The sequence below is a fragment of the Dryobates pubescens genome, chromosome 18, assembly GCF_014839835.1.
Source record: "Dryobates pubescens isolate bDryPub1 chromosome 18, bDryPub1.pri, whole genome shotgun sequence".
Classification (NCBI taxonomy): domain Eukaryota; kingdom Metazoa; phylum Chordata; class Aves; order Piciformes; family Picidae; genus Dryobates; species Dryobates pubescens.
In genome coordinates, this window is record NC_071629.1 from 16,609,802 (window position 1) to 16,637,622 (window position 27,821).

The 27,821-nt window shown below is 56.7% G+C and overlaps 3 protein-coding genes across 4 annotated transcripts; 1 reads left to right on the forward strand and 2 right to left on the reverse strand.

Moving 5' to 3' along the window:
* Nucleotides 1-197: 197 nt before the first annotated feature.
* Nucleotides 198-4,182, reverse strand: RAB33A (RAB33A, member RAS oncogene family). The gene is made up of 2 exons (XM_054169549.1): nt 3,961-4,182; nt 198-692 (listed from the first exon to the last, which is right to left on the reverse strand). The coding sequence occupies exons 1-2, from the start codon at nt 4,180-4,182 to the stop codon at nt 237-239; spliced, it is 678 nt and encodes a 225-aa protein (XP_054025524.1). The 3' UTR covers nt 198-236.
* A 1,883-nt stretch (nt 4,183-6,065) lies between these two features.
* MARS2 (methionyl-tRNA synthetase 2, mitochondrial) lies at nt 6,066-9,861 on the reverse strand. Its single transcript, XM_054169563.1, has 3 exons — nt 9,605-9,861; nt 9,117-9,451; nt 6,066-7,270 (listed from the first exon to the last, which is right to left on the reverse strand). The coding sequence occupies exons 1-3, from the start codon at nt 9,804-9,806 to the stop codon at nt 6,092-6,094; spliced, it is 1,716 nt and encodes a 571-aa protein (XP_054025538.1). The 5' UTR covers nt 9,807-9,861; the 3' UTR covers nt 6,066-6,091.
* A 129-nt stretch (nt 9,862-9,990) lies between these two features.
* AIFM1 (apoptosis inducing factor mitochondria associated 1) lies at nt 9,991-27,580 on the forward strand. Of its 2 annotated transcripts, none has more exons than XM_054169547.1 (17): nt 9,991-10,136; nt 11,749-11,891; nt 15,954-16,047; nt 16,458-16,487; nt 17,442-17,554; nt 17,659-17,789; nt 18,450-18,540; nt 19,585-19,669; nt 20,214-20,290; nt 21,055-21,163; nt 21,760-21,867; nt 22,965-23,053; nt 23,127-23,267; nt 23,764-23,906; nt 24,392-24,516; nt 25,981-26,177; nt 27,301-27,580. In XM_054169547.1, exons 1-17 carry the CDS (start codon nt 10,064-10,066, stop codon nt 27,370-27,372), a joined length of 1,821 nt encoding a protein of 606 aa, XP_054025522.1. In that variant the 5' UTR covers nt 9,991-10,063; the 3' UTR covers nt 27,373-27,580. The 2 variants fall into 2 exon arrangements, with proteins under 2 accessions (XP_054025522.1, XP_054025523.1); XM_054169548.1 differs by lacking the exon at nt 11,749-11,891 and adding an exon at nt 13,798-13,925.
* The last annotated feature ends 241 nt before the right edge of the window (nt 27,581-27,821 follow it).

Consider the following 27,821-nt stretch of genomic DNA (forward strand, 5'->3'; position numbering starts at 1 on the left):
CCGAGTGCAGCCGACCCGACCCGAGCGGCCTCGAGCCAACCCGAGCGCGGCCGATCTGGCCCGAGCGTAGCCGAGCTCGGCCGCAGCCCGACCGAGCCGAGAGCGACGGAACCGAACGCAGAGGCGAACCGAGCCGAGCGCGGCCAGAGCGAGCCGAGCCGCGCAAAGCAAGAGGCAGAGCTGAGTGGGGCCGCAGAGCCTTTATTGGGGGGCCGGTGCCGGGGGCTGGACCCCGCTCAGCACGGGCAGGAGGATTTACCGGCGCCGTCGTGCACCGGCGGCAGGCGGCGGCCCGGGCCCGGCCGCCCCTCCAGGTCCCGGCAGAGCAGCGAGCGCTGGGCCTTGAGCCGGCAGGCCAGGCACATGAAAATGGCGTCCACGTTCTGGCTCTCCTGAGGGTCCTTGGCCGAGGTCTCAAACAAAAGCATGTTGTGAGCGTCGGCGAACTTGAGGGCCATGCTGGACGGCACCTGGATCAGGTCCTTCAAGTCACACTTGTTGCCAACGAGCACCCTGGGCACCAGGGCGGGCACGGCGTGGCCGTTGCACTCCTCGATCCACGTCTTGAGGTTGGTGAAGGAGGACATCTTGGTGACGTCGTAGACGAAGACGACGGCGTGGACGTTGCGGTAGTAGTGCTCCACCATGCTCTTGCGGAACCGCTCCTGCCCAGCCGTGTCCCACACCTGCACCTGGGAAGCAAAGCAGACAGGGAAGATGGCTACGGGAGCACCGAGGGGCCGCCCCCCGGGGCAGGACCTGCTGCTTGGCAAGCAGGCAGCCCTGTTCAGCTCCCTGCAGGAACCACGGAATGGGTTGGGTGGAAAGAGACCTTAAAGATCAGCTAGTCCAACCCACCTGCCGTGGGCAGGGACACCTTCCACTAGAGCAGGTTGCTCAAAGCCCTACCCAACCTGGCATGGAAGAGGGTTTCCTGCAGGTCCATCTTTGACCACACTGCCCCAAGGCAGGGCACAGGCGCAGTCGGCTTTGCAGGGAGAAGAAACCTTTCATTAGATGAACCTGGATGGATGGGTGGGTGCCACAAGCTTTGGGCTGTACACTGACAGTGCCCAGGGCTGTGTTTGACAGTGCACATGCTTGTGGAATTCTACCAAGCAAGCCCAGCTCATCTAGGAAGAGAGATCACATCACATCACATCACAGCTGTGATCAGGGAGTGCTGGTCCCTGCTTCTTGTCCTTTTCCCAATGCATTGACCTCCATCCCCACCACAGAGAAGAACCACACAAAGGACTTCTCAGCTCCTGTGCCAGATCAGGACATTTGTCAACCTGATCCTACACCATTAGATGCAGCTGGACAGATGAGTCATTTTGTCTAGACCATGCCTTTGCCAAGAAAGGTTGGACCAGATGATCCTTGAGGTCCCTTCCAAGCTGGAGTTCTCTAATTAAAACAAAACCCAACTGTTCCCCAGAGTCAGGGTGAAGGATGAGGAGAAAGAACCACCCCTTGTGTGAGAGCAGCAGGAGGGCATGGAGCTCTGCTTGGAGATGGGTGAGGAGCTAATGAGAGCTTCTGACTCTTAGAAAGAGTCCAGCAAAGGGCCATGAAGATGATGAAGGGACTGGAGTCTCTCTCCTACAAGGAAAGACAGAGCTGGGATTGTTTAGCCTGGCAAAGATTAGGCTCAAGGGAGAGGAAATCTTACTATAGATACCTGAGACCACAAAGAGGATGGAGCCCAGCTCTGCCTAGTTGTGCCCAGTAGAGGACAAGGGACACAGGCACAAACTGGGGCTCAGGAGATTCCACCTGAGCATCAGGAGATGCAGTGATCTGTGAGGGTGACTGAGCGCAGGCGCAGGCTGCATAGGGAAGCTGTGAAGTCTCCTTCCACAGAGACGTTCAAAAGGCATCTGGCCGCAGCTCTGGGTTGCCCTGCTTCAGCAGATGACTCCAGAGGTCACTTCCAGCCCACTGCTGTCAGTCCGTGACTCTGAGTTCTGCCCTTGCAGGTCATGTCTGGAAGCTTGGAAGCAGCAGTTTCCCAAGCAAGTGTCTGGGGTCAATCCAAACCACGCTGTGCCCCACTGAGACAGCACCTGCTCCAGAGTCCTTCACAGCAGAAAAATGCTGGAAGGAGGAGCTGCTGCTCCTTCATTTCCCAGCCAGTCTCTGCTGGACTGTTCCATCTGGGAACCTGTCCCACCTCTCACCTCCCCTCCAGAGCAGGAAGAGGACAGTTTGCTGCTCTGCCTCCTGCTCTGCCTGCTGGAGCAGAAATGATGCCCAGAGGTAGAAAGCCTGGCAAGGTTCCCTGGCTGGTGGCAGCAGGACAGGCTGGGTGCCAGCCTTTACACCAGGGCTGCAAGGGGTGGGCTAGAGCTGGGGGAGGCAGAGAAAGCAGCTCTTCAAGGAGAGACAGGAAAACCATGGGCGTTAAAAGCATAGCTGAAGTTCTTACCCACCAATAGCAGCTCCACTTTGATGGTGATGAGTGCCTCAGCTCCTGGGGTTTGCCTCAGCTCCTGGGAATGTTTGCTTGGAAGAGACCTTTCAGCTCATGGAGTGCAACCATGAACCCAGCACTACCAGTTCACCACCAAGCCATGTCCCTCAGCACCACATCTCCACAGCCTGGAAACCCCTCCAGGTATGGGGTCTCCACCACTGCCCTGGGGAGCCTGGTCCAGGCCTGGACAACCCTTAAGGGGAAGAAATGTCCAAACTAAACCTCCCCTGGGGCAACTTGGGGTCCCTTCCTCCTGTGCAGTCTCTTGTTCCTTGTGAGACAAGCCCAACCCCAACCTGGCTCCAGCCTCCTTTCGGGGAGCTGTAGAGAGCCAGAGGGTCTCCCCTCAGCCCTCACACTGCTGTCACACCATGGCTCAGTGGCCTTCAGGTAGGAGACCCATCCAGTTCTAGCTCTGATGCCATCACCTGCCCCGGTGCTCGCTGCCAGCCTTGCTCAGATCCGTGCCTGCCAAGCCCTCCAGTGCTAGCTTCCCTCAGCTCCTGGCCCCCAGTGCAGCTCCTGACAGCCTACAACCATCTGCACCTCCCAGAACACACCAACTCCACCCCCAGCTCCCCGGCTCCCTCAGCTTTGGGTCCAGCCTCTGGAGCGGCTGCTGGGTGTTGGGGGCAAGAGGACACAGTGGTCACCCTGAGCTCCCCTTTCAGCCTGTGGCAACCCCATTGGTGGAGAGAAGGCAGTGGTGGAGGGGGCTCTGCACCATGGAGACAGGAAACTGTCCCCTGTCCCCCTCCCTGGGCTCAGGCAGAGATGAGGGGCTGCTGCTGGGGCAGGGATACTGGTGCCAGTACTTCTGCTGATGCAGGCGTGCTGGCCAGCCCTGGGGCTGGTACTGGGGGCAGGGATCCTGGGCAGGTCTGGTGCTGGGGCAGCCATGCTGGTCAGCCCCACTGCCAGTACTGATGCCGGGATACTGGTCAGCCCCGCCCCGTTCTGGTGCTGGCGGGGATGCTGAGCAGCCCCGGGGCTGGGGCTGGTGCTGGGACAGGGATGCTGAGCAGTCCCGGGGCTGGTACTGGCGCTGGGGCAGGGATGCCGAGCAGCCCCGGGGCCGGTGCAGGGATGCTAAGGCAGGGATGCCGAGCAGCCCTGGGGCCGGTGCAGGAATGCTAAGGCAGGGATGCCAGACAGCCCCGGCGCCGGTGCAGGGATGCTAAGGCAGGGATGCTGAGCAGCCCCGGGGCCGGTGCAGGGATGCTAAGGCAGGGATGCCAGACAGCCCCGGCGCCGGTGCAGGGATGCTAAGGCAGGGATGCCGAACAACCCCGGCGCCGGTGCAGGGATGCTACGGCAGGGATGCCGAACAACCCCGGCGCCGGTGCAGGGATGCTAAGGCAGGGATGCCAGACAGCCCCGGCGCCGGTGTAGGGATGCTGAACGGCCCCAGTGCCGGCACTGATGCTAGGGCAGGGATGCTAGGGCAGGGCCTTTGCCGCAGCCCCGGGGCCGATGCCCACCTTGATGCGCTCGCCCTCGATCTCCAGCGTCCTCTCGCGGAAGTCCACGCCGATGGTGGCCTCGGTCTTGGCGGGGAAGGCTCCGCCGCAGAAGCGGAAGGTCAGGCAGGTCTTGCCCACGTTGGAATCGCCGATCACGATGATTTTGAAGATTCGGGTCTGCACGTAGGGCTCCGGCCACGGCTCCGGGCCCGGCGGCCGCCCCCCGCCCCCCGCCGCCATCCCGCACCCCGCCGCCGCCTCACCGCCTCATGGGGCCGCCCCCCGCCTACCGGCTACGGCCCCGGCCCCGCCCCGCGTACCGGCTGTGGCACCGTTATAGGCACCGGCCCCGCCCCGCGTTACCGGCTATGGCTACGGCACCGGCATCGGCACCGGCCCCGCCCCACGCACCGGCTACGGCACCGGCATGGCCCCACCCCGCGTGCCGGCAGCGGCCCCGCCCCACGCACCGGCTACGGCACCGGCATCGATACCGAGCCCGCCCCACGCACCGGCACGACCCCGCGTACCGTCACCGGTACCGGCACGGCTCCACCTTACACAGAGGGTATGGCCCCAGCCCCGCCCCATGCACCGGGACCCGCCTCGTCCCACCTAGCGGCTACGGCACCGTCCCGGCTCCCGTTTGACCCGGGCTACGCGACAGCCCGAAGCACCAGATCCCCCTCTCCGGCTTCCCGGGACCGGACTGGTGCCCACCAGCTGCTGCCAGCACCAGGGACGACACGGAGAGGACAGGATGGGGACTCTCCTGTGTCCCCCTCTCAGTAGTGGGAGCCTGCGCTGGGGGGGATGTGGAAGTGCTTTGGAGAGGCCCCTCCCCACCAGGCAGCAGCCCAGTGGAGCCGCTGGCCCGTAGCGAAGGCCATGATGGACCACGCAGATCCAGTTGGCCCAGTCCCAGAGGTGTCACCAGGCAACCATCTCTGACTGCCCCCAGCAGCTCCTGGCCTGCCCAGAAACCCGAGTGCAGTGTGATGAGGACACTGCAGATCTGCTGCTCAGCCCAGGGGGGACAACATAAGGAAGGCCTCAGCAAAGACCTTTGTTCTTCTGGAGACCTAGCCCAGGGAGGGACTGAGGGGCTGCTGCCTCTGAAGGGATCAAGGAGCAGATGAGCTGCCACATTCTTGTTTAAAATGTACCCAGCACAGCACCCAACCTGCTCCTCAGAGACAAGATAAAGGGGCTAGAAGGCAATCATAGAATGGTGAGGTTGGAAGGGAGCTCTGGAGATCATCCAGTTCAATGCTCCTGCTAAAGCAGAACTGGCCACAGCACCTTGCCCAGGACCACAATGGGTTTGGAAGCTCTCCAGAGGAGACTCCACAACCTCTCTGGGCAGCCTGCTCCAGGGCTCCAGCATCCCCACAGCAAAGAAGTTTCCTCCTCATGTTGAGGTGGAACTTCCTGGGTTCTAGTTTGTATGCAGGAGGACAGCAGACACTCATGAGAGGTCTCCAGTGGAGCCCCAAGAGCACTCAGGAATAATTCCTGATTTTTAAAGAGATAAACATTTGCCTCAGACACTTTTTCTGTCCCATAAAATAACTTCAGAGGAGAAAAGCAACAACATTCCCACCCTTGGCTGTCTTGTCACAGAGTAATGGAATGGTTTGGGTTAGAAGGGACCTTAAAGATCATCCAGTTCCAATCCCCTGCCATAGGCAGGGACACCTCCTACTACACCAGGTTGCTCTCAAGGCCCCATCCAGCCTGACTTTGAACTCTTCTAGGCATGGAGCATTCACAGCTTCTCTGGGCAGGCTGTTCCAGTGTCTCACCACCCTCATGGAGAAGAATTTCTGCCTAATGTCTCACCTCAACTGAGCTGCTTCCAGCCTGAAGCCATCAGCCCTGATCCTATCACTCCATGCCTTTGTAAAAAGTCTCTCTCCACCCCTCCTGGGGCCCACATCAAACCCTAGAAGGCTGCTAGGAGGTCTCCCTGGAGCCTTGTGACCTGAGGAGCTCTCCCAGCTCTTCATCTGCTCCCCATGTTGGACAGACCCACACCAGTCCCCTCACAGGACACCACACAGCTCCATTCCACCACCAGGAACATGCCTTCAACAAAGACATCATTTTTGGGGTGCTCCTGGAGGATTTTATTGACAGGAGCCACTTGTCAGAGCTTCTGGGTTCCTGCCTGGTGCTGCGATGACTTCTCCAGCCTCGGAAACAAGAGGCCAGTGCTGGGCCCCAGCGGTCTCCCCTCAAAAGGACAGGGCTGCCCGTGGTAGCGCGGCAGGAAGGTCAGCCCCAGCAGTGTCCTCTCCTCTGGCCCCACAGCCAGCCTGGAGAGCAGCCTGTCCGCCGTGCGCGGCACCACAGGCTGCAGCAGCGTCCCGAAGACGCGCAGGCACTCCAGCGTCACGTGCAGGACGGTGTCCAGCCACAGCCGCTCCGGGGGGCTGTCCCGGCTCAGCTTCCAAGGCTGGTGCCTCTGGAAGAAGCCGTTGGTCTGCCTCACGCACAGGCAGATGTGTTCCAAGGCCCTGTAGATCTGGAAGGCCTCAAAAGCAGTGGCCACCTGCAGAGGCAGAGAAGCCACGGAAGCCACCAGCTCGTAGTCCTCGGCAGAAGCCCTGCCACCAGCTCTCGGCACCCCGTCACCCAGGAGCTTTGGGAAGCAGGACTCTGAGAAGCAGGGGTAGGTGTTGGTGGGGTTGATGCTGAGGGCTGTTGACCTATTGAGGAGCCCCCCGAGGGCATCGGCCAGCTCCGAGTTCACCACCTTCACCACCTTCTCCTCGTAGTAGTCGCAGTCCCGCTCGGGCACACCCTGCCGCAGCAGGAAGTACCGGAACCCATCCAGAGTGAACCGCTGGATACAAGCCATGGGGTCCACCACGTTGCCCAGGCTTTTGGACATCTTCTGCCCACGCACAGTCCAGTGGGAGTGCACCAAGATCTTCTCAGGAGGTGCCAGCCCCGCTGCCAGCAGCAGAGCAGGCCAGTAGACGGCGTGGAACTTGAGGATGTCCTTGCCCACCACGTGGTGCGCGGCCGGCCACCACTCGCCGTGCGCCTCGGGGTAGCCCAGCACGCTCAGGTAGTTCACCAGGGCATCCACCCAGACGTAGATGGTTTGTGTAGGGTCACCGGGGACAGGGATGCCCCAGGGCAGCCTGCTCCTCTCCCGGGACACAGAGAGGTCTGGCAGCTCCTCCTCCAGCCAGTGCAGCACGCGCTGCTGGAAGGGCTGAGGGGAGATGGCCTCAGGGTTGTCCTGGAGCCAGCGCCGCAGCGGCTCCCGGAACGCGGACAGCTTGAACATGTAATTGTCCTCTCTGCTCCAGTGCACCTGGGGAGGCAGCAGAGAGAAGAATCAGAGCCCAGGGGCTTGGCCAGTGCTTCCACGTGTGTGGAATGTTCTGTGTGTGGTTTGTTGCTCCCACCACACGGCTCTCCATGATGGTGGAATCTCCTCTCCTAGTCACCCTGGGTCCCCCAGGACTTGGGAGATTTGAGTTGGCTCAACTCTCTGCTTCTAGAGATGTTCATTCCCCAGAGAATCATTTGAGTTGTTCAGGTTGGAAGAAACCTTTCTGCTCGTGGAGTCCAACCATGAACCCTGCACTGCCAGGTCACCACTCAACCATGGCCCTCAGCACCACATCATCATGGCTTTGAAATCCTTCCAGGGGTGGGGACTCCATCACTGCCCTGGGCAGCCTGGGCCAGGCCTTGACAACCCTCAAAGGCAAGAAATTGTTCCTCATGTTCAATCTAAACCTTCCCTGGGGCAACTTGAGGCTGTTTCCTCTTGTCCTATCACTTGTTCCTTGGGAGAAGAGCCTGACCTCCACCTGGCTCCAACCTCCTTTCAGAGAGTTGTAGAGAGCCAGAAGGTCTTCCCCTCAGTCTCCTTTTCTCCTCACTAAACCACCCCAGGTCCCTCAATTACTCCTCACCAGACCTCTTCTCCAGACCCTTCACCATCTTCCTTACCCTTCTCTGGACCTGCTCCAGTCCCTCAATGTCCTTTTTGGAACGAGGTGCCCAAAACTAAACCCAGGATTCAAGGTCTGGCCTCAACAGTGCCCAGTTCAGGGAGAAGATCCCTGCCCTGGTCCTGCTGGCCACCCCCAGGCATGGAACACCTCCCTGCACAGCAGATTGCAGTGCCAGGTGAAAAACTAGGCAGCCACAAAGACCCTTTTAATTAAAAAGTGGTTCTGCAGTAACAGCAGAAAACCCTGAGCAGACAAAACGACATCACCAACTCTTGCCTCACCGCCAGCCCTAGTGCTCTGCTCCTGTTATCCCCCAGCTTAACCATCAGGGCATCTTCACTGCTACTTCTGGTGGCTTACCAGCCTGTCACAGCACTGACAGCACCACTCCCTCACCTTCAAGTTCACCAAATGACAACTTTCCATCCATGAGGTGACACATTTAGCCAAGTCAGTGACCATTCAGTGGGCAGATAGGGTGTGAGCTATGTAATACACACGAGATCCATGCCCGTGTCAAGAGCTTTCAGCTTTTGAAGCTGAACAAGGCTCCCAGATAAGGAAGTTGAGTTTTTGGTTCCACAGAGGAGAGTCTCACTCCTGGCACTGCACCCAGCAACATCAGACTGATTGTGTCTCCTCCTCCACAGCAGCCACGCAGCACCTCAGAGTACCTGAGATACCCATGGCTGGTATTTTGGGGTTCTGACAGCTCCCCCTTGCCCAGCCAGATCCTGTTCTGTGCGACACAGCAGGCCTCAGCTGACATGAGCCACAAAAGGCTACAGGGAGGCATTAACCCCCGCTGTGTGTGGCCAGAGCAACGCTGCGCACTCAAGACTTGTGTAGGATCCATGTTTGCTCATTCCCAGGAGGGTCTCCCTCACCCTGCTCCTCCCTAGGCTCTGTGTAAATCATTCCAGCCCAATTCCAACTTGACTTTCCTCTGTGTGTTACTTCCACACAGTCAGAAATGAGTGAACCTTTGTCACCAAACTCTGCTGAGTGGCACTTTTGCTGATACCTTTCAGGGTGACTCTTTAGGGGATCTGAACCGCTCTTCTGTAACCAACTGGTGTAGAGCAGCAGGATCCTAAATCAGGATTCCACAAAGGATTTAAGTGGTTTAAAGTACTCTGTCCACCACAGCAATGCTCCCGGAGAGGCCACCCTTGCCCGGGCCGCCGCCGTTACCTGGTGGCCGCTCTCCAATGACACCTTGCAGGGGCGTCCCTGGGCATCCCTGCTGTCGGCGAGCTGGCTCTCGGGCAGGAAGCACTCCTCGGGAGTGCAGTACCAGCCCTCGTAAGCCCCTTTGTAGAGCGCCCCGCCATCCCGGAGCCGCCCCCAGAAATGCTGCACGGCTCGCTGGTGGCGGGGCTCGCTGGTGCGGATGAAGTCGGTAAACGAGACGGCGGCCCGGGTCAAGGCGTGGCGGAAGAGCCCCGAGACCCGCTCGCAGAGCTCCGGGGGTGACGTCCCCGCCGCGGCCGCTGCCTGCTGGATCTTCAGCCCGTGCTCGTCGGTCCCTGAAACGGCAGAGAGGCCGGGATGCCGCGGGGGCCCTGGGACCCCGCCCGCGGAGACAAGGGTGGCCGGGGCAGGCCTGGGGACACAAGGCACGGGAATAGCCCCGGGGAGAGGCCGGGGGAGACCACAGCGCCCGTGGGGCGCAGGCTCACCCGTGGAGAGGCGGCCGGGGCCGGCGCCGCGGAGGCCGTGGTAGCGGTGCAGGGCATCGGCCAACAAGGCGGAGTAGAGATGGCCGATGTGCGGCGGCCCGTTAGCGTAGAAGATGGGCGTGGAGAGCAGGCGGCGCCGGGCGGCCCCGGTGGAGGCGGCGCGGCGGGGCGGGAGGAAGCGGCAGCGGGGCGGCCGCAGCATGGCGGCGCCCAACACGGAGACGGCAGAGCGGCGAACAGGGGCACCGTCGGGGCAGAGCGGCACCGGCGGGGGAGAGGGGCGGCCGGGAGCACCGTTGGGGCAGAGCGGCGGCCGGAAGCACCGTCGGGGCAGAGCGGCGGCCGGAAGCACAGGCAGAGGCGCGGCAGCGGCGGCCAGTGGGGAGCGCCCGGCGGCGCAGGCGCGGGGCGGGCGGCGGCGGAGCCCGGAGCGGCGTGAGGCGACCGGCGACAGGCGACATGTTCCGCTGCTGCGTGGCCGCCGCGCTGCGACCCCTCAGCCCTGCGCCGCGGGGGCGCGCCGCTGCCGCCGGTGAGTCGGAGCCACAGCCAGGGCTGGGGCTGGGGTTAGTCTCCTCCGGTACTGGGGCCGGTGGGGTCTCGCCGGTGCGGTAGGCCCCGGATCGGGGCTCTATGAGAGGCGGGAGGGGTCCCCGATGATGATTTCCTGCCAGACGCGGGGGGTCCGGGGCTCCTCAGCCCGCGGTGCCGCGCGTGGGTGCGCGGGCGGAGCGGTGTCTCGGCCCAGCCCGGTACAGCCCGGAGTCCGCTGCCCGGGGAGCGGCAGGTCGCGGTCGGCAGTCGGGGTTTTCCAGCGCCGCAGATGCCCGGAAGCTCTGGGCTCCCGTTAGCCAGGCAGAGGGCAGCCGTCCCGCCGTGCCGCCGGCGCTGGGCGCTGCCCGATCCGGAGGTAATTGGCCCCGAATCGCTGTTGGCGGCGAAATCTCTGCGGGCCGGTGCGCTGCCCTTGGCGCACCGGGAGGACGGGCCGCTCCTCTCCGCTGCCAGCCACATCAAAGGAGGCTTGTGGGTGGAATACGGCGTGGGGTGGCCCGGAGCCAGGGTGCTTAGAGGGTGGTGGAGGTGCAGATGCTCAGATCCCGGGAACGGGAGGGAGAAGTTCTGCGTTTTGGAAAGCCATAGGTGAGGGGGAGAACCCTGGCATCCAGCTGGGTGCCTGCGGGTTTGTGTCACTTACAGCTTCGTCCAGGCAAGGAGATCAAAGGTGTGCAGCAGTTTGGATGTTGTCTAAGCATTGGAGGAGGTGGGAGATGCTTTCAGTGTCAGGTGGGAAGGTGCTGTGCAGGAAAACCCAAACACTTTGGCCAGCTTCAGCTGAGTGGCTGGGTTAGTCATTTTGGTTGGAAAAGACCTTTAAGATCATCAAGTCCAACCCTTAACCCAGCACTGCCAGGTCACCACTAAACCACGTCCCTCAGCACCACATCCCCACAGCTATGAAACCCCTCCAGGGTTGTTCCAGTTAGAGCCCTAATTGGGACAGGCAGGAGCCTGGATTATAATAAATGAAACCATTATTTATCTGTTCACCTGGACACACTGTCCTGTGTGCTGGAAGATGCGTTCATCTGGATTGCCCTCCTGGGGTTTGGGCTGCCCTTGGTCAGCAGAAGTCTCTTTCTGCTGGTGGTTGACCTCAGTGGAATAAGCAGTGTTGGCAGAGGGACTTTTTGCTGGTATAACCACACCAACTGCTTGTCCTAGTGGGGTGACTTTGGCCTCTGCTCACACATGGTGGAGCAAAGTGCATCTTTGGGCCAGTCCCTGCCTGTGACAAAAAGGGGGTGAGGACACCACGGGTGCAGCACACTCTTGTCCCAGCAATCCATGGCCTGAAGGTTCCTTCAGCTGGAAACAGTCTCTGGCTTCCTTGTAGCTGCTCCTACTGTTGGTTTGTTGAGTGACTCTTTGATCTTGCAGATGTTGTTGGTACCCGGAGCTGCCTGCTGTGGCAGGGTGAATTCCCTGCAGTCACTCAGCTGTGGTTCTGGGCTTTTCAAACTCGTGGCTCCCTACCTAGCTTTCAGAAGTGATACTTTCTCTCCACCTCCAAGCCTACCTTTGCATTGACAGTCTGCTTGTGTTTGGTACTTTTTGTTTCTCTAATGACTTGTGTTCCTCAGGCAAGTTGCTGCAGCGCTGGAGTGTGCCCCTAGACCTGCAGCCCAGCAGACAAGTGGCTGGCTCTGGTGTGCCCAGGGGCAAGGGCGATAGCTCGCTCTCTGCCCTTCTTGTGGGCTTGTCCAGCTTAGGAGCAGGTGTCTATGTAAGTAGAAGGGTGGCTCCTGGGAAGAAGCTGCTGTCCTTCTCTCCTGTCAAGCCTTGGCTCTACTCCAGCTGACTTCACTTAGCTTTGTATCTCTGTTCCTTCCTTCAGAAAACATCCAAGGGGAGCTAACTGAGCTGGCTGGAAATTTACTCCTTAGGATAATTATGTTTTGAAGTGTAATTTCAGTTACCTTTCGGCTTCACCCTTCATTTACATGCTACAACCAAGCACAGCTGTGTCTGTGGATGTGTTTGTGTTAGTAGCATCATAGAATTGTTGGGGTTGGAAAAGACCTCCAAGATCAAGTCCAACCATCAGCCCAACACAACCATGGCCATTAAACCACATCCCTAGAATCATGGAATTGTTGGGGTTGGAAAAGACCTCCAAGATCAAGTCCAACCATCAGCCCAACACAACCATGGCCATTAAACCACATCCCTAGAATCATGGAATTGTTGGGGTTGGAAAAGACCTCCAAGATCAAGTCCAACCATCAGCCCAACACAACCATGGCCATTAAACCACATCCCTAGAATCATAGAATTGTTTGGGTTGGAAAAGACCTCCAAGATCAAGTCCAACCATCAGCCCAACACAACCATGGCCATAGAATCATAGAACTGTTTGGGTTGGGAAAGACCTCCAAGATCAAGTCCAACCATCAGCCCAACACAACCATGGCCATAGAATCATAGAACTGTTTGGGTTGGGAAAGACCTCCAAGATCAAGTCCAACCATCAGCCCAACACAACCAGGGCCATTAAACCACATCCCTAGAATCATAGAATTGTTGGGGTTGGAAAAGACCTCCAAGATCAAGTCCAACCATCAGCCCAACACAACCAGGGCCATTAAACCACATCCCTAGAATCATAGAATTGTTGGGGTTGGAAAAGACCTCCAAGATCAAGTCCAACCATCAGCCCAACACAACCATGGCCATAGAATCATAGAACTGTTTGGGTTGGGAAAGACCTCCAAGATCAAGTCCAACCATCAGCCCAACACAACCATGGCCATAGAATCATAGAACTGTTTGGGTTGGGAAAGACCTCCAAGATCAAGTCCAACCATCAGCCCAACACAACCATGGCCATAGAATCATAGAACTGTTTGGATTGGGAAAGACCTCCAAGATCAAGTCCAACCATCAACCCAACACAACCATGGCCATTAAACCATGTTCATAATAGAGTCAAAGAATTGTTTGGGTTGGAAGTTCAGGGAGGGTTGGGTGACACATGCTCTAAACACCAAAGGGGACCATTCTTTGCCCAGTCTCCATTCAGAACATCAGTGTTTAGATGCAGTGCACTAAGCCACCTCCAAACTGGTGACCTTACCTTCATGTCCTGCTCAAACCACCCGAAAGAAAGTCAGACTCTCCAGCCTGACTTGGAGAGTCAGTCCCATTCCTGGAGAGCTGAAGAGCAGCAGCATGACCTGGGAGTAGCTGAGTCATATCCTACAAATCTCAGTTTCAAAATCCTTTCTCCTGGAGGACCATTTTCATTAAGTTTCAAGTCCTGGTTTTCTCCTAATGAAACTCTTCACATGCAGAAGGCTCCTGGGGAATAAACCAAATTCAGAACCACAGAATCATTAGGGTTGGAAAAGACCTCTTAAGATTAAATCCAACCTACCCAACACCTCCATGACCACTACACCACGTCCCAAGTGCCACATCTACTCATATTCTGAACACCTCCAGGGGTGAGGACTCCATGTGGAGGAAAAGTCTTTTCCCTGTAGCTATCCTTTGCTGTGCCCTGCTGTGCTGTGCTTTTGGTGACAAACCAGGTAACTGAAACTGCTTCTGCTTCTCTGTTTAATCACAAACCCTCCTCAATACTCAGCCCTGTCCCTTTCTTCTCTTCCATTGCCTGTCTTCACCTACAGTTTTGCATTGTCATCACCTAAGATGCCCTTCTAGATCCCTGACGTCTTCAGGTGCCCCTGGCAAAGCTGGCAGCAACCTATGGTTGTACTTAATAGTAGGAGGAGCAGTCACTGGGACAGGAGTTTATGTAAGATGCTTAAATCCATGTGTTTCCTTGGGTGAGGGGGTGGAGGGAGGGACCCTTCTGGCTCTCATCCCAACATCACCATTTCCTCAGACCAGTTTCCCTGTGCTCCCTGGCCTCAGGTATTGAGTTTCAAGGGCCACTGGCTAATAACTGAAGCTTACAAACCAACAAGAGGAGTTCCGATGGAGGGAAAAAAAAAATTGCCTTGGAATTATCTTTTCCACATCTGAAACCCTCCCGAGAGTGCCCACTTGTGATTTGTAACCACCAGAGAAGCCCACCTGAATTAACCTCTCCATGCATGCTGTCAGGAGGAGAAAAGGAAATCATCCACTGAATAAAAGTGTGCTCTGCTTTTTGATTCCTCCAGAGCACTGAAATGCCACCCAACACCACTCTGCTGCCTGGCAGAGTTCCTGTTTTCTGTCTTCCCAACCAGAAAGAGCTTGGCAGTGTCCCTTTGGAATGATTTACCCCCAAGACCCCATTTGGCATGTACAGAACAGTCTTTTTTTTTCCCCCCCTTTGCCCTAAGGGATCAGATTTCTTTTGCTCTTTGCTGCCCTTCAGACCCTCTGAAAAAACTTGCTGGTTCTGCCTGCAGCAGCAGAGGTGGTTTTGTTAACCTTGACTTCTGCATAGTTAAGCATAAGGCTTCCAAAACCATCTTCATGTTACTTCTTTTCAACACTGTGTTGTTGGGGGGGTTGGCATTCTTTAGTTCCCTGGACATGCTTTTGTCTGTCTGTGCTCTTTCCTTGGGGGTGTTTTTTGTGTGCCTGGCATTGAATCCCTCAGCTGCTGTTGGGGACTGTTTGCTGGGTTACCAAAACACCAAATTCTGCAGAGTGGTAAAATGCAGAATGCTGAAGGGACCAAAAGAGATTTCAGCTCCACCCCCCCACAAGGCTTAACTTTTGTCAGGCACAGTTTGGATGTCACAACACTTGGTTAGCTAACCAAGTGGCATCAGCATTCCCTGTTGTGACTTCTCATTCCAGAGGCTTTTATTTCTCTATTTGTTATTCCTCCACCACTCCAAGCCCAGCAGTTGGACAGAGTTGAATTCCAGGCTGCCTTGACAGGTTTGGTCTCTTCTGTGATGCAGGATGAGACTCAACATCATGCCTGTGTGGTCTGGATTACTGGCAAGGGGAGGTTTTGCCTTAAGGAAGGTGTTGGCCTCCCTCTAACTGGTTGGCAAGCATCAAACTGGACCCTGCCTCCAGCATTGGCTTTGCTCCTCTACCTTACCAGTTTCTCATGGAAGTTAAATGATGCCTGCAGCACTGAGCTGCTGAGGTTAACAGAGACACACAGGAAGCTGGCAATGGGACATGGGAATGCCTTCAGCTGAAGGTTCTTACCTAGAACAGCCACCTCCCATGTCTGGAGGGCACTGCTGACATCAGTGCTCTCATCCCTGCTAGTGTGATAGAACCACAGAGTGGTAGGGGTTGGAAGGCACCTCTGGAGATCATCCAGGCAGGGTCTCCTAGAGAAGGTCACCCAGGAACACATCCAGATGGGTCTTGAAAGTCTCCAGAGAAGAGGTGCTGTCAGCCAGGAAGCCAGTCTGTCCTGTCCAGCTGCTGCAGGCTTTTGGAGCTGAGGGTAGATTGTTCCCTTGACTGTGTCTCCCTTACCACAGCCCTGTGCTGTGGCTTGCAGATGGCCCCAGGGTAGGTTTAGCTGCATTTCCTTTGCTCTCTCTGGTTCCTCGTGAAACTGAGCCACAGCAGACACCTGCAGAAAGGTCTATTGCTTGTGGAGAGCAACCAGACAGCCAAGATAGATCACATCTGATGCAGAGCAGGTCCTGTCCTGGCTGCTTTCCTCTTGCAGCTGTAGGCAGAGACCCTGCTGGGTACCTTTTTTCCCCCATGAGGGCTATGTTGGTCCACTGAAACTGGAAGCACAGGGTTTTTCTGAGCCAGCAGGACAGACAAAAGCCTGTCAGGGGGTGGAAGCAGAAGGTACCTCGATGGTGTGAGATGCACAGGGTGGCACCTCCTTGCCTGTCTGCAGGTGTTCAGAACACTGAGGGAGAACAAGGATCACTACACCAGCCGCGTCTCGACGCTCACAACGCGCTCTCAGGACAGCGAAGCCTCTCCGCCCGGTGAGTTCCAGCCTGGGCTCTGCTTGTACTCAGAGACTTGAGGCCTCTGAAACAGAATCACAGAATGGCTTGGCTTGAAGGCACCTTTAAAGATCATCCAGCCCAACCCCCTGCAGTCAGCAGGGATTTCTGCAGCTAGGGTGGGCTGCTCAGAGCCACAAACAACCTGACCTGCAACGGTGCCAGGGATGGGGCATCTCCCACCTCTCTGGGCAGCCTGGGCCAGCCTCTCACCAACATCAAGAGGGAGGTTGCAGGACAGATTGAGAGCCCAGATGCTGAAGCAGAGGTTGCTCAGTCCCTTTGGAGCAGAGAGCCTCTGAATCTGGGATCTTTGTGAGTCAGCCCTGAGCTGCAGCGTCCTCCACAGCCTCTGCTGCTCTGGACTCAGCAAGTCTCTTCTCTTTCAGGTACAAGTGCTGCTTCTGGGGGCACAGCAGGTGAGTCTCCATGGTCATCTGAGACTGGTCCACTTCTCCTTAGGGTTTAACTGCCTGTTGCTTAGGAACAGGACCTGCTGGTGGGAGGAGGTGTGTGCTGGGAGGAGCTCAACAGCTGGGCTCTTCTCAGAGTGCAAGTATAGAAAAACATGCCCTGGTGTTTTGAGGAGGTTGACTTGGAAGGTTGCTTCCTGGTGGGAATGACCCCCTGGCCATATCCCTCCTCCTGCTGTGGTGAATCCCCTTGGGGCTGTGTCCCTCTTGCTAGCTCAGCTCTGTCCCTTCCTTTAAGACCCAAGTGTTGAGTCTCTGCTGTGGTGTTTGACCAGAGCAGAGGCCAGGAATGGTTTTACTGCCCTGAATCAACTGCAGAGAGCATCCTGATCTTCTGTGAAGCTTCTGTAGTTGTCTGTTGGATGCTGGAAAGGAACTTAGTGGCCTTTGCAGGCACTTCACCCAGCTGGGCAAATGTCAGCAGGGTTCTTAACTAGATCAGTTTATGAGCTGAAGCTCTTTGAGTCCACTGGTCTTGTTCAGAGACCTGTTGACAGGCTACCCCAGTGGTGGCTCTTTGAGCTCCTTATGTAGATCATCCTTCCTCTTAACTCCTTAGAGCAAAGTGGATCTGCAATGGAGGAGCAAAAGCCCCCTGCTAAAAGCTGTGCTCATGGCCCGTCCCAGAACTCTACCATGGCCTTGGAGCCCAGCTGGGCACATGGCAGAAGAAACCTCATTTTGGTCAAATGTGGTTTGATTTGAGGGAGCCAGCAGAGTGGAGCTTGGAGCAGTGTGTGGAGCAGCAGCATGGCTCTTGGGAAAGCTGTTGGGGTGGAAAGGACAGGGAGGAGGAGGGCAGTTTGTCCAAGGCGGGCTGTGTGCGCCAGGGCTGTGGGGCTAGGCTGGTGTCCCTGCTGCATGTCCAGTGAGCTGTGCCCCATCTTCTGTCCCCTGCAGCTGCAGGAGCTCGCCCTGAGGTCCCATCTCATGTCCCTTTCCTGCTGATTGGTGGAGGAACTGCTGCCTTTGCTGCTGCCAGGTCCATCCGGGCTCGGGACCCTGGTGCCCGGGTAAGAGATGCCCAGCTCGGTAGCCTGCCTGCTTCAGAGCTGCTGCCAGCGTGTGGGGACTGCCATGGCCTGGCAGAGCTGATGTGCTCCATGACCTCTTCCAGGTGCTGATCGTGTCTGAAGATCCTGCCCTGCCCTACATGAGGCCACCCCTTTCCAAAGAGCTCTGGTTCTCAGACGACCCCAAAGTGACGGAGACGCTGCGCTTCAAGCAGTGGAATGGCAAGGAGAGGAGGTGGGTGGCAGCAGGGGCCCAGGAGAGGGCCTGGGGAGAAGCTGGCAATGATCAGGCTGCTGTGAGAGAACCACTGCTGAGTTCTGGGGGACCCCAGGGTGCTGGTGGGGGGTCACTGGGGACATCTCTGCCTTGGTGTGCGCTGTGAGGGGAGCCCTGGGGTGCGCTTGTGGCTGGCTGTGTTGTCGCTAGGCCGAGCAAAGGGGAGGCAGAACCTTGGCTGCTGCCTGTGGAGCTTGGGTGGTGGTTTGCCCTGGGGTGGCTGACTCCATGGTGTAGGTCACAGAAGAGTTCTGCAGGATCACCCAGTCCAACCATTCTCTAACTCCATCAAGGCTGCTTCCTGTGGGAGAGTGAGCTGAGTGCTCCATTCCTCTGGAGCCCTGCTGTGATCCCACTGGACACCCACCACCAGCTCAGGAGTCCTGTGAAGCGTAGTGGCTAGTGCAGGGGAGGGGAGAGCTGCACAGCTCCAGCCTCACGTGTAGTTCCTCTTGCTCTGGTGACAAAGCTTTGCTGGTCTAGAACCCTTGACCTAATCCATACAGATAGATCAGTAAGCCTTGCAGTGGTGCTTGTGGCTGCCCAGGGTGGCCCTTTGTGTGCCTGCTGAAGAGCTGGGAGAGAGCAGAACCCCTTTGGTAACGGAGCTTTTTGCAGCATCTATTTCCAGCCGCCCTCCTTCTACGTCCCCGTTCGTGACCTGCCCTTCGTGGAGAACGGTGGAGTGGCTGTGCTCTGTGGCAAGAAGGTGGGTACAGCCCTGCCTGCTGTCCTGGCATCACACAGCTCTTCCCAGCCTTGGGCCTGCCCCCTGAGCTGAGACTGAACAAGTGGGGCTGTGCTGTGGAGGGTTGGCTGAGGAGGAGCGCACAGCTTTGGGGAAAGGCTGGGTTGGAGCAGGGAGTACACTGATCTTGTCATGGAATCATTAAGGTTGGAAAAGACCTCTAAGGTCATCAAGAGACAGCTGGAGTCTGGTGGTTCCCAGACAGATGCAAGGCAGAAGATCTCCTGTTGAAATAACCTTGTTTGGCAGCTGCCTGCCTGAGCTCCTCCTGGCTCAGCTGTTCCTCCAGGTGTTGGAGATGTCATTATGGACTCAACACAGCCCCAAGAACCTCTTCCCAGCCCACTTAGTGTGGTCCCTTGCTCTCCCTTTTCACCTTCTATTTCCTGTCCTCAGGCCTGGGGTCATCCTGTCCTCTCCTTTCACAGAATCATAAGGGTTGGAAAAGACCTCTAAGGTCACAAAGTCCAACCTTCTACCCAGCTCCTCCATCACCACTTAGCACAACTGAGGACTGAAAACAGAAGCTGTGAGGAGTAGTAAGCCAAGTGAGGGGAAAATGAGGAAGAGGGAAGGATGAGTAGGCATTAGAGACAAGGTGGGACAAACTGGGAGCTGGGCTGTGTGTTGGTCAGAGGGTGGAAAAGGAGGGGGGGTCTGAGTGGTGGGTTATAAAGTCAGCAGGGAAGGTGGAAGAGCTTGTGGTGAGGCCTGTCTTTACTTCCCCAGTGTTTTGTATGCTGCCAAAATCAGATGTCAGTGACTCCTCTCACTGCTCAACCACACCAGGTGTCTGGGTCCACTTCCTAGGATCAAACCCTGGAAAGATCAACCTGCTCTGTCATGGCCTCAGTTTCTACTTCCACTCTTCCCCCACCCTCCTAAACATAGAGGTGGAACAATGTTACCTCCCAGTTTGCTTCTCTCCTCCATGCTCTGTGCAGCTGAACTCCATTGGCCCATGGTGCACCAAAGATGAGCTCTCCTGCTTGTCCCACTTTGCAGGTTGTGCACATGGATGTCAGAGGCAACACTGTGAAGCTCAGTGATGGCACCCAGATCTCCTATGACAAATGTCTGATTGCCACTGGTAAGTTGTTGGGTTTGTTTCTTTGTCTTGTGCCAGGCTTTAGTGCAGTGGCCTTTATCTGCCAAGGAAGTACCAGCATGTGTCAGACATCCAGCTGAAGGACAGTCACAGCCATGCCCTGGGGTTTTTCACCTGCATGGCACCAGCCAGCTTTTCTCTTCAAAGCTTAGTCCTGTGAAGATGAGCAGGGAAGGCGGAGAAGGTGACTTCCTTTGCAGATGTAGCAGCAGTGAGCAGAAGAATCAGCTCTTGCTTGTGCAGAGCACTGCTCCAGCAGCTAACCCTGGCAGTTCTCCAGCTCTGTGGTGAGTGGAGCTGGCTGGAGACAGTCAGTGGAGCAAGGTGGAGAGCATCAGATCTTTCCCCTGAGTGTCTGTGGGGTCACCTCCTGCTCGCCCGGGAAGACTTCAACATTCAAATCTGAGGCAGCACCAGGGGGTGGAACGCATTGAGCAGTCCAGGTTGAGGAGAGCTTTGTGTTTGGATGTGCAGTGTGGCATGGCCATGGGATCATCATGCTCTTTCTGTCTCCCCTTGTCCCCAGGTGGCTCCCCCAGGAACCTGCCTGCCATTGAACGAGCAGGGAAGGAGGTGCAGCGCCGGCTGACGCTGTTCCGCAAGGTAAGGGCTGCCAGGCCTGGGGGGAGGCTGCAGGCTTTGAGCCAACATTTCCAGCTGCCTCACTCTGCTGGGCATCCAAGGCAGGGGCCTTGGCAACTGCCTCCCTCAACTGGTGACCTCTCTCTGCTCTTGAGTCCTTTTCCCCAGGGCAGAGTCTGCTAGACCACCCCTCTCCTTGCCCCAGCTCTGAGAGCAAGGATGATTAGTGATTATCTCATGGTGGTAGCTCTTGGATTGGCTTAGATCATTTTCTGATGGTCTCTGATGGACTTTTTAGGGTGTCAGGTAGTGATAGGACTAGGGGGAATGGAACAAAAATAGAAGTGGGAGGGTTCAGGTTGGATGCTAAGAAGGTTTTAAGGCCAGGCTGGTTGTGGCTCTGAGCAGCCTGCTGTAGTGTGAGGTGTCCCTGCCCATGGCAGGGGGGTTGGAACTGGCTGATCCTTGAGGTCCCTTCCAACCCTGACAGTTCTATCATACCTGATAGCCTTCATGGAGTTTCTTCACCTTCATCCTGTGCCTTGGGACAAAGTGAATAAAAGACATGGAGATTGGTCACAGGGCTCTTGGTCTTTTGCTGTAGAGCTGCTTTTTGTTGACAAACTCCTCTTCAGAGTGTGGGACCTGGAGCAGGCATGGACCTTCTCAGGGGAATCAGGAGTTGGAAGCCATGCAGGAGCTTGATGGGGGCAGACTTTTGAGCGGGGCCTGATGGATCTGCTGCTGCTGTTCCTGTTTGAGATGGAAATAAATCTTTCTTTCAGATTGAAGACTTCAGAAACCTGGAGAAGATTTCAAGAGAGGTCAAATCCATCACAATCATTGGGGGTGGCTTTCTGGGCAGCGAGCTGGCCTGTGCTCTGGGGAGGAGAGGTGAGTTTGCTTCTGCACACCCCCAGGCAGAAGTGCTGGGTGCTGAGCGGCAGCAGCCTGATGTTGGCAGCATCTTTTTGATTGCCCACCTGCAGTTTTTGCCCAGCTTGGTGGTTTGCCTGCAGTAACCTGAAATGACAGCAAAACCAGCCAGTTTCCCTCTCTTGGGCAGCCCCTGACCATGAGGGGGGTTAGCAGCTAGGCTGCCTGTGAGCTCTGCAGGCCAGCAGAGCCATTCCAGCCTGTAAACACTTCCATTTTCTCCCTCAGTGCCAAAACCCACCCTAAAACTCTTACCTCCAAGTAAAACTTCTCTCCAAGAGATGGTGAACAACTGGAGCCTGGCTGCCAGTGGTGTCTTTGTGGTCACCCTTCCAATAAAAGAGGGTTTCCCCAGGTCCCAAACATCTGCCTTAGAAGCTGCTGCCTTTTCCCAGCGTTTGCAGGGGTCTGTGAAACCTCAGCCAGTCCCTTTGTGACTCCTGAGGAAAATCTGGGAGCCAAAAACTCCCAGTTTTGGGAACTTCTGTCTGTGTTTGTGTCCTGCTGCTCAGTGTCACAGCTGGTGACAGTCCTGCTTTGTCCTGTCCTTCCAGCACGAACCAGGGGCCTGGAGGTGATCCAGCTGTTTCCAGAGAATGGCAACATGGGCAAGGTCCTCCCTGAGTATTTGAGCAACTGGACCACAGAGAAAGTCAGAAGAGGTGAAGCTGCACATGGTGCTCCTCTGCCAGAGGCACTCAGGCTGGTGGCTGGGGTGTAGCTGTGGTGAAGCACAGCTCTCTGCTGGTGCTTTGGTGGAGCCTCAGGAAGATGGGGCTCTCATGAGGTGACCCAGACACAGAGCAGGACAAGTCACAGTTCGGGCAGAACAGAGCTGCTGTGAATTCCTGGCTGCAGGTTCCTCTGGGGAAGCTGAGGTTACCCAGGGAGGTGGTGGAGTCTCCATCTCTGGAGGTGTTCAAGAGACCTGTGGCTCTTGAGGACAGGGTGTGATGGCCATGGTGGTGTTGGGTTGAGGGTTGGACTCGATGATCTTAGTGGTGTTTTCCAGCCAAAGCCATCCTATGGTTCTATGAAATCCACACCCTGGTGCCAGAGAGCTTTTCCCTCTGGCTGTTCCCTGCTGCCACAGCTGCAGTTCCCTCAGCAGCTCTGGATCCTGGCACCACAGTGGTCTTCCAGTAATTGCTCGCTCTTCTCCTCTGTGTCTCTCCAGCCTTGAGTGACTTTCCTTCTGACATCCCAGTTCATCCCAGAGTCACTCTAGGATCAGGGTTGTGCAGCCCCCTGCCCCAGGGACCTCTGTGAGGCCAGCTGGTGCAGTGTTGAGCTGATAAGGGCAGATTTAAGATACCTCCTTCCATCTGCTGCATTAAGTGCAGAACATTCCCAAGCCTCAGGCGGTGGAGTGGGGACAGAGAGCAGGGATAGAGTGGGGCTGCAGATGGCAGATCCTGGTACCCACAGGTCTGACTTAGGGGATTTTGCTTGTGGGAGCTGCCTTGGTGGAGCCCTGGGTCTGGCTGTGATCTGGAGCCTGAGAACCTGGCTGAGGTGTACTTGTGTGTGTGAGTTTGTCATCAGAGGTGCTTTTGATTGTCACTGAGATAGAAACTCAGCTCTGAAGGCTGCCCCTTCTCCTCATACTTCACCCAGAGCTCCACTGACACATGCAGCAGAGGCAAGGTGGCCCCTCCCCTGCTTTCTAACCTGGCCCCTGCTCTGTTTGCACCAAAAATGCCTGATTCAGCTGAAATGCAGCCCTGAGCAAGCAGCTGCCCCCTGTGTTTGCTTCCAGAGGGCGTGAAGGTCATGCCCAACGCCGTGGTCAAGTCCGTCTCGGTCAGCGGCAGCCGGCTGGCGATCCACCTGAAGGATGGCCGGAAGGTGAAGAGGGCAGCAGGGAGAGGGGGGAGGTTTGCAGGGCCGGGGAGATGGTGAATCATGAATCCCCCACCAGGTGGAGACCGATCACATCGTGGCCGCCGTGGGGCTGGAGCCCAACGTGGAGCTGGCCAAGTCGGCAGGGCTGGAGGTGGACTCCGACTTCGGGGGGTTCCGGGTGAACGCCGAGCTGCAGGCACGCTCCAACATCTGGGTGGTGAGTACCTGCTGAGGAGTTCTGCCTGCTGGCTGTGCTGCTGCCATCAGCATACACCCAGCTGTACCCCCAGGAGGTGAAGGGGCCACGAGTGGGTGGGTGGTGGCATCCACTTGTGGTGCAGCTCCTGCCCGCAGCCCCAGGTGTGCTCAGGCACCGCAGCTCTGTCCTGCCCTGCCACTGCTGGCCAGGGTAATTATGGGCTGTAAGAGGAGCTGGGGGAGCCTAATGGTAGCATGGCTCATCCACTGCTGAGGAGGCCCCTTGGTGGGAGTGAAGGCTTGGGTTCTTCTGGAAAACCCCACCTGGTGCTGTCTTGCTTTGCCAAAGATGGGTGAAACCAGGGCTTGTGTAGCCTGCAGAGTGGGGCTTGGGGGTGGGCTGGGATTGTCAGCAGAACTCAGAGCAGAGCTCCACTCTGCTCTCCTTTCGTGTCTGGGTGTGACTTCAAGCTTGGATGTCAGTGCTCAAGCCCTCACTCAGGATCCTTTCCAAGGCAGGGGATGCTGCCTGCTTCTATGACATCAAACTGGGCAGGAGACGAGTGGAGCACCACGACCACGCCGTTGTGAGCGGGAGGCTGGCTGGAGAAAACATGACAGGAGCTGCAAAGCCCTACTGGCACCAGTCCATGTTCTGGTAATGCTGATGTCTTCCTCTGGTGTTCCTCATTTGCAGCAGTCTAGTAGGAGGTGCCCTTGCCCGTGGCAGAGAGGTTGGAACCAGATGAGGCTCCTTTCAGCACGAAGCAGTCTGTGATTCTGTGACCTCTTTAAGTCCTAAAAGGCCACCAGAAGGCCTCACAGCCTTTTCTTCAGGCTGAGCAACCCCAACTCTCTCAGCCTGTCCTCACAGAAGAGGGGTTCCAGCCCTTGGCTCATCTTGGTGGCCATCCTTCTTGGAAGCCCCCCAGCTTCCTCCAAGGGAGCAGGCCTTCACTGAACTGAAGAGCCTGAAACCTGTGTGATGCCTCCTGACGTTTCAGAGGAGGCTGATGTGTCTTGGCCAACCTGTGCACCGCAGTCTGTCCCATACAACACTCCTGCAGACCATGGGGCTGCTGGAATTGCCTGTGTCTGTCTCCCTGATGCCACAAATGGAGGTGCTTTCTGCTTCATCCCTAGGAGTGACCTGGGTCCTAACGTGGGCTATGAAGCCATCGGCCTGGTTGACAGCAGCTTGCCAACAGTTGGGGTCTTTGCTAAGGCCACAGCGAAAGACACACCCAAGAGTGCCACAGAGCAGTCAGGTAGGGCTGGGGTCCTGCTGGGGACCCACAGAGGGGTTTGTGTTCCTCTGTGGTGGCCACACAGGTGTCTGACCTCACTAGAGAGCATCAGGAGACATCAGCCTGGTTCCTGCTTCTCTAGGCCAAGCCTTAAAAGCTGGGTTTGGTGTTGCAATGGGATGCAAACATTCATAGAATATTGAGAGTTGGAGAGAGCTGGAGATCATCAAGTCCAACCCCCTTGCCCAAGCAGGATCACCTAGGGCAGGCCATGCAGGAATGCATCCAGGTGGGGTTTGAAAGCCTTCAGAGGCTCCACAGCCTCTCTGAGCAGCCTGCTCCAGGGCTCCAGCACCCTCACACCAAAGAAGTTTCTTCTCCTGTTGAGGTGGAAGTTCCTGAGTTCCAGTTTGTATCCATTGCCCCTTGTCCTATTCACAGGACACAGCACTGAGAAGAGCTTGGCCCCTTCTTCTTGACACTCAGGGAGACATCATGTAGCTCTTCTAAGCAGCACTTCTTTTCTCTAGTGCAGCTTGAGTTCCTCTGCAGGTTTTGCACTAAGGAGGCCTGGGCTGGTTCACTGTGCCCCTGCTGCCTGCTCTGCACTCTGTGTTCAGTGGTGTGGGTTGGAAGCTGTCAACGCTGGGCTTCACCTTAGGGGTTCTTCAACCTCCTGTTGTTGAAACTTCAACACCTCAGCCTGTCACAGAACTCTGCTGCCACCCTCATGGGCCTACCTGCTGCACCAGATACCAGATACTGGCCTTCCAGTATCTGATATGGAATTGTTTAGCCTGCAGAAGAGGAGGCTCAGGGGTGACCTCATTGCTCTCTACAACTACCTGAAGGGAGGTTGTAGCCAGGAAGGGGTTGGTCTCTTCTCCCAGGCAACCAGCACCAGAACAAGGGGACACAGTCTCAAGCTGTGCCAGGGGAAGTTTAGGCTGGAGGTGAGGAGAAAGTTCTTCACAGAGAGAGTCATTAGCCATTGGAATGTGCTGCCCAGGGAGGTGGTGGAGTCCCCATCCCTGGAGGTGTTCAAGAGGGGATTGGACGTGGCACTTGGTGCCATGGTCTAGTCATGAGGTCTGTGGTGACAGGTTGGACTCGATGATCTTTGAGGTCTCTTCCAACCTTGGTGATTCTGTGAAGGGGGCCTACAAGAAGGCTGGGGAGGGACTTCTCAGGATCTCAGGCAGTGATAGGACTAGGGGGAATGGAATGAAGCTGGAGGTGAGGAGGAAGTCCTTCCCCATGAGAGTGGTGAAGCCCTGGAATGGGTTGTCCAGGGAGGTGGTTGAGGCCCCATCCCTGGAGGTGTTTAAGCCCAGGCTGGATGAGGCTCTGGCCAGGCTGATCTAGTGTGGGGTGTCCCTGCCCATGGCAGGGGGGTTGGAACTGGATGATCCTTGTGGTCCCTTCCAGCCCTGACTGTCAGTATGACACCATGATGGTAGCTGATGCCTGCTGTCGTTGCACCAGGGACAGGCATCCGGTCGGAGAGCGAAACGGAAGCAGAAGCCTCAGACGTTCACGTTTCTCCGAGCTCCTCCCCGAAGCCTCAAGTCCCAAAGCCAGGAGAAGATTATGGCAAAGGTGTCATTTTCTACCTCAGGGATAAAGTCGTGGTGGGAATCGTCCTGTGGAACATCTTCAACAGGATGCCCATCGCACGGAAGGTCAGCGCAGGGCTGCTCTGCTCGGCAGGGCCGCGGGCTCCCCACGCCCCAGAGCCTGCCTCCACCCCCTCACCCTCAAGGAACACAAGCCCTGTGAGGAGAGGCTGAGGGAGCTGGGGCTGCTTAGCCTGGAGAGGAGGAGGCTCAGGGGTGACCTCATTGCTCTCTACAAGTACCTGAAGGGAGGTTGTAGACAGACGGAAGTTGGTCTCTTCTCCCAGGCAACCAGCACCAGAACAAGAGGACACAGTCTCAGGCTGTGCCAGGGGAGGTTTAGGCTGGAGGTTAGGAGGAAGTTCTACACAGAGAGAGAGATTGGCCATTGGAATGTGCTGCCCAGGGAGGTGGTGGAGTCACCATCACTGGAGGTGTTCAGGAGAATACTTGATGGGGTGCTTGGTGCCATGGGTTAGTTGATTAGTTGGTGTTGGGTGATAGGGTTGGAGACGATGATCTTGAAGGTCTCTTCCAACCTGGTCTATTCTATTCTGTACCTCTGTGAGGTCAGCTGGGCTGAGGTCACTTTCTCACACCCTTGGAGAATTTCAGGAGCTTAAACTGTGAGAGTGATTCCACAGTGTCCCCAGGTGATCTGTTCCACAGTGAACTCTTCTTTCATGTTGGAAGTTGGAGTTGGGATCTCACTGTAAGCTTCCACGAGGCTGTTCCTTCTCCCAGCCCCATGAAGGAGAGATCCTTTCCTCCTCTTGGCAGCCCTTCCCCTGAAGCAGAGCCAGGTGTGCTCAAGATACTCCTTGTCTAGAAGGCAGGTTTGCAAGTTCAGACCACCTTGAGTGGCTCCTCTAGCCCAGTACAAGGTCTGGCTCATCTTCTCTGAGCTAAGATCAAGGCACATGGAGATGCTTGTCCCCAGGCTTGAGACACAGGTCCTGCAGGGACAGGGGGGCTGGTTGGAGCTCCAGCCATTTGTGTAGGCACAAAATGTTGCATTTCAGACTCTCCCACCTGAACTTGGCTGTAGTGAGGACTGAGTTCTGGAGAGCTGAAGTTCCCACCAGCAGAGCTTCAGACAGGACCTGATTCTTCCTGTTGGCTGCTGACCTCAGTGCAGCCTGGTGATTCATCATCTGTGCTGGCTCTAACCCTTTCTTCCTTCCTTCAGATCATCAAAGATGGGGAGGAACACAGTGATCTCAACGAAGTAGCAAAGCTCTTCAACATCCATGAAGACTGAGCTCCAGAAGTGGGGGAGTAGCATGGCAGGGCTGAGCAGTGCCTCCACCCCAGCCAGGCTGTGAATATTTCCAGTCACCCAGGGTTCCCAGTTTGCACCAATAAACCCAGGTTGTTGTAAGTTCAATGCCTTCTTCTGTGCCCCTGCTGCTGCCAGCTTGTCCCCTGGATCCTCCACCACTGAGAAGATGAGGGAGCTCAGAGTTCTCAGCTCTCCAGCAACCCAGTGAGAGATGGGATCACAGAATGGATGGGATGGAAGAGCCTCAAACATGGGAGCAGCTGGCACTGCCTGGTCACCACTAAACCATGTCCCTCAGCACCACATCTCCGTGGTTTTGGAACCTCTCCAGGGATGGGGACTCCACCACTGCCCTGGGCAGCCTGGGCCAGGCCTTGACAACCCTCAAGGGCAAGAACTTGTTCCTCATGTCCAACCTAAAGCTCCCC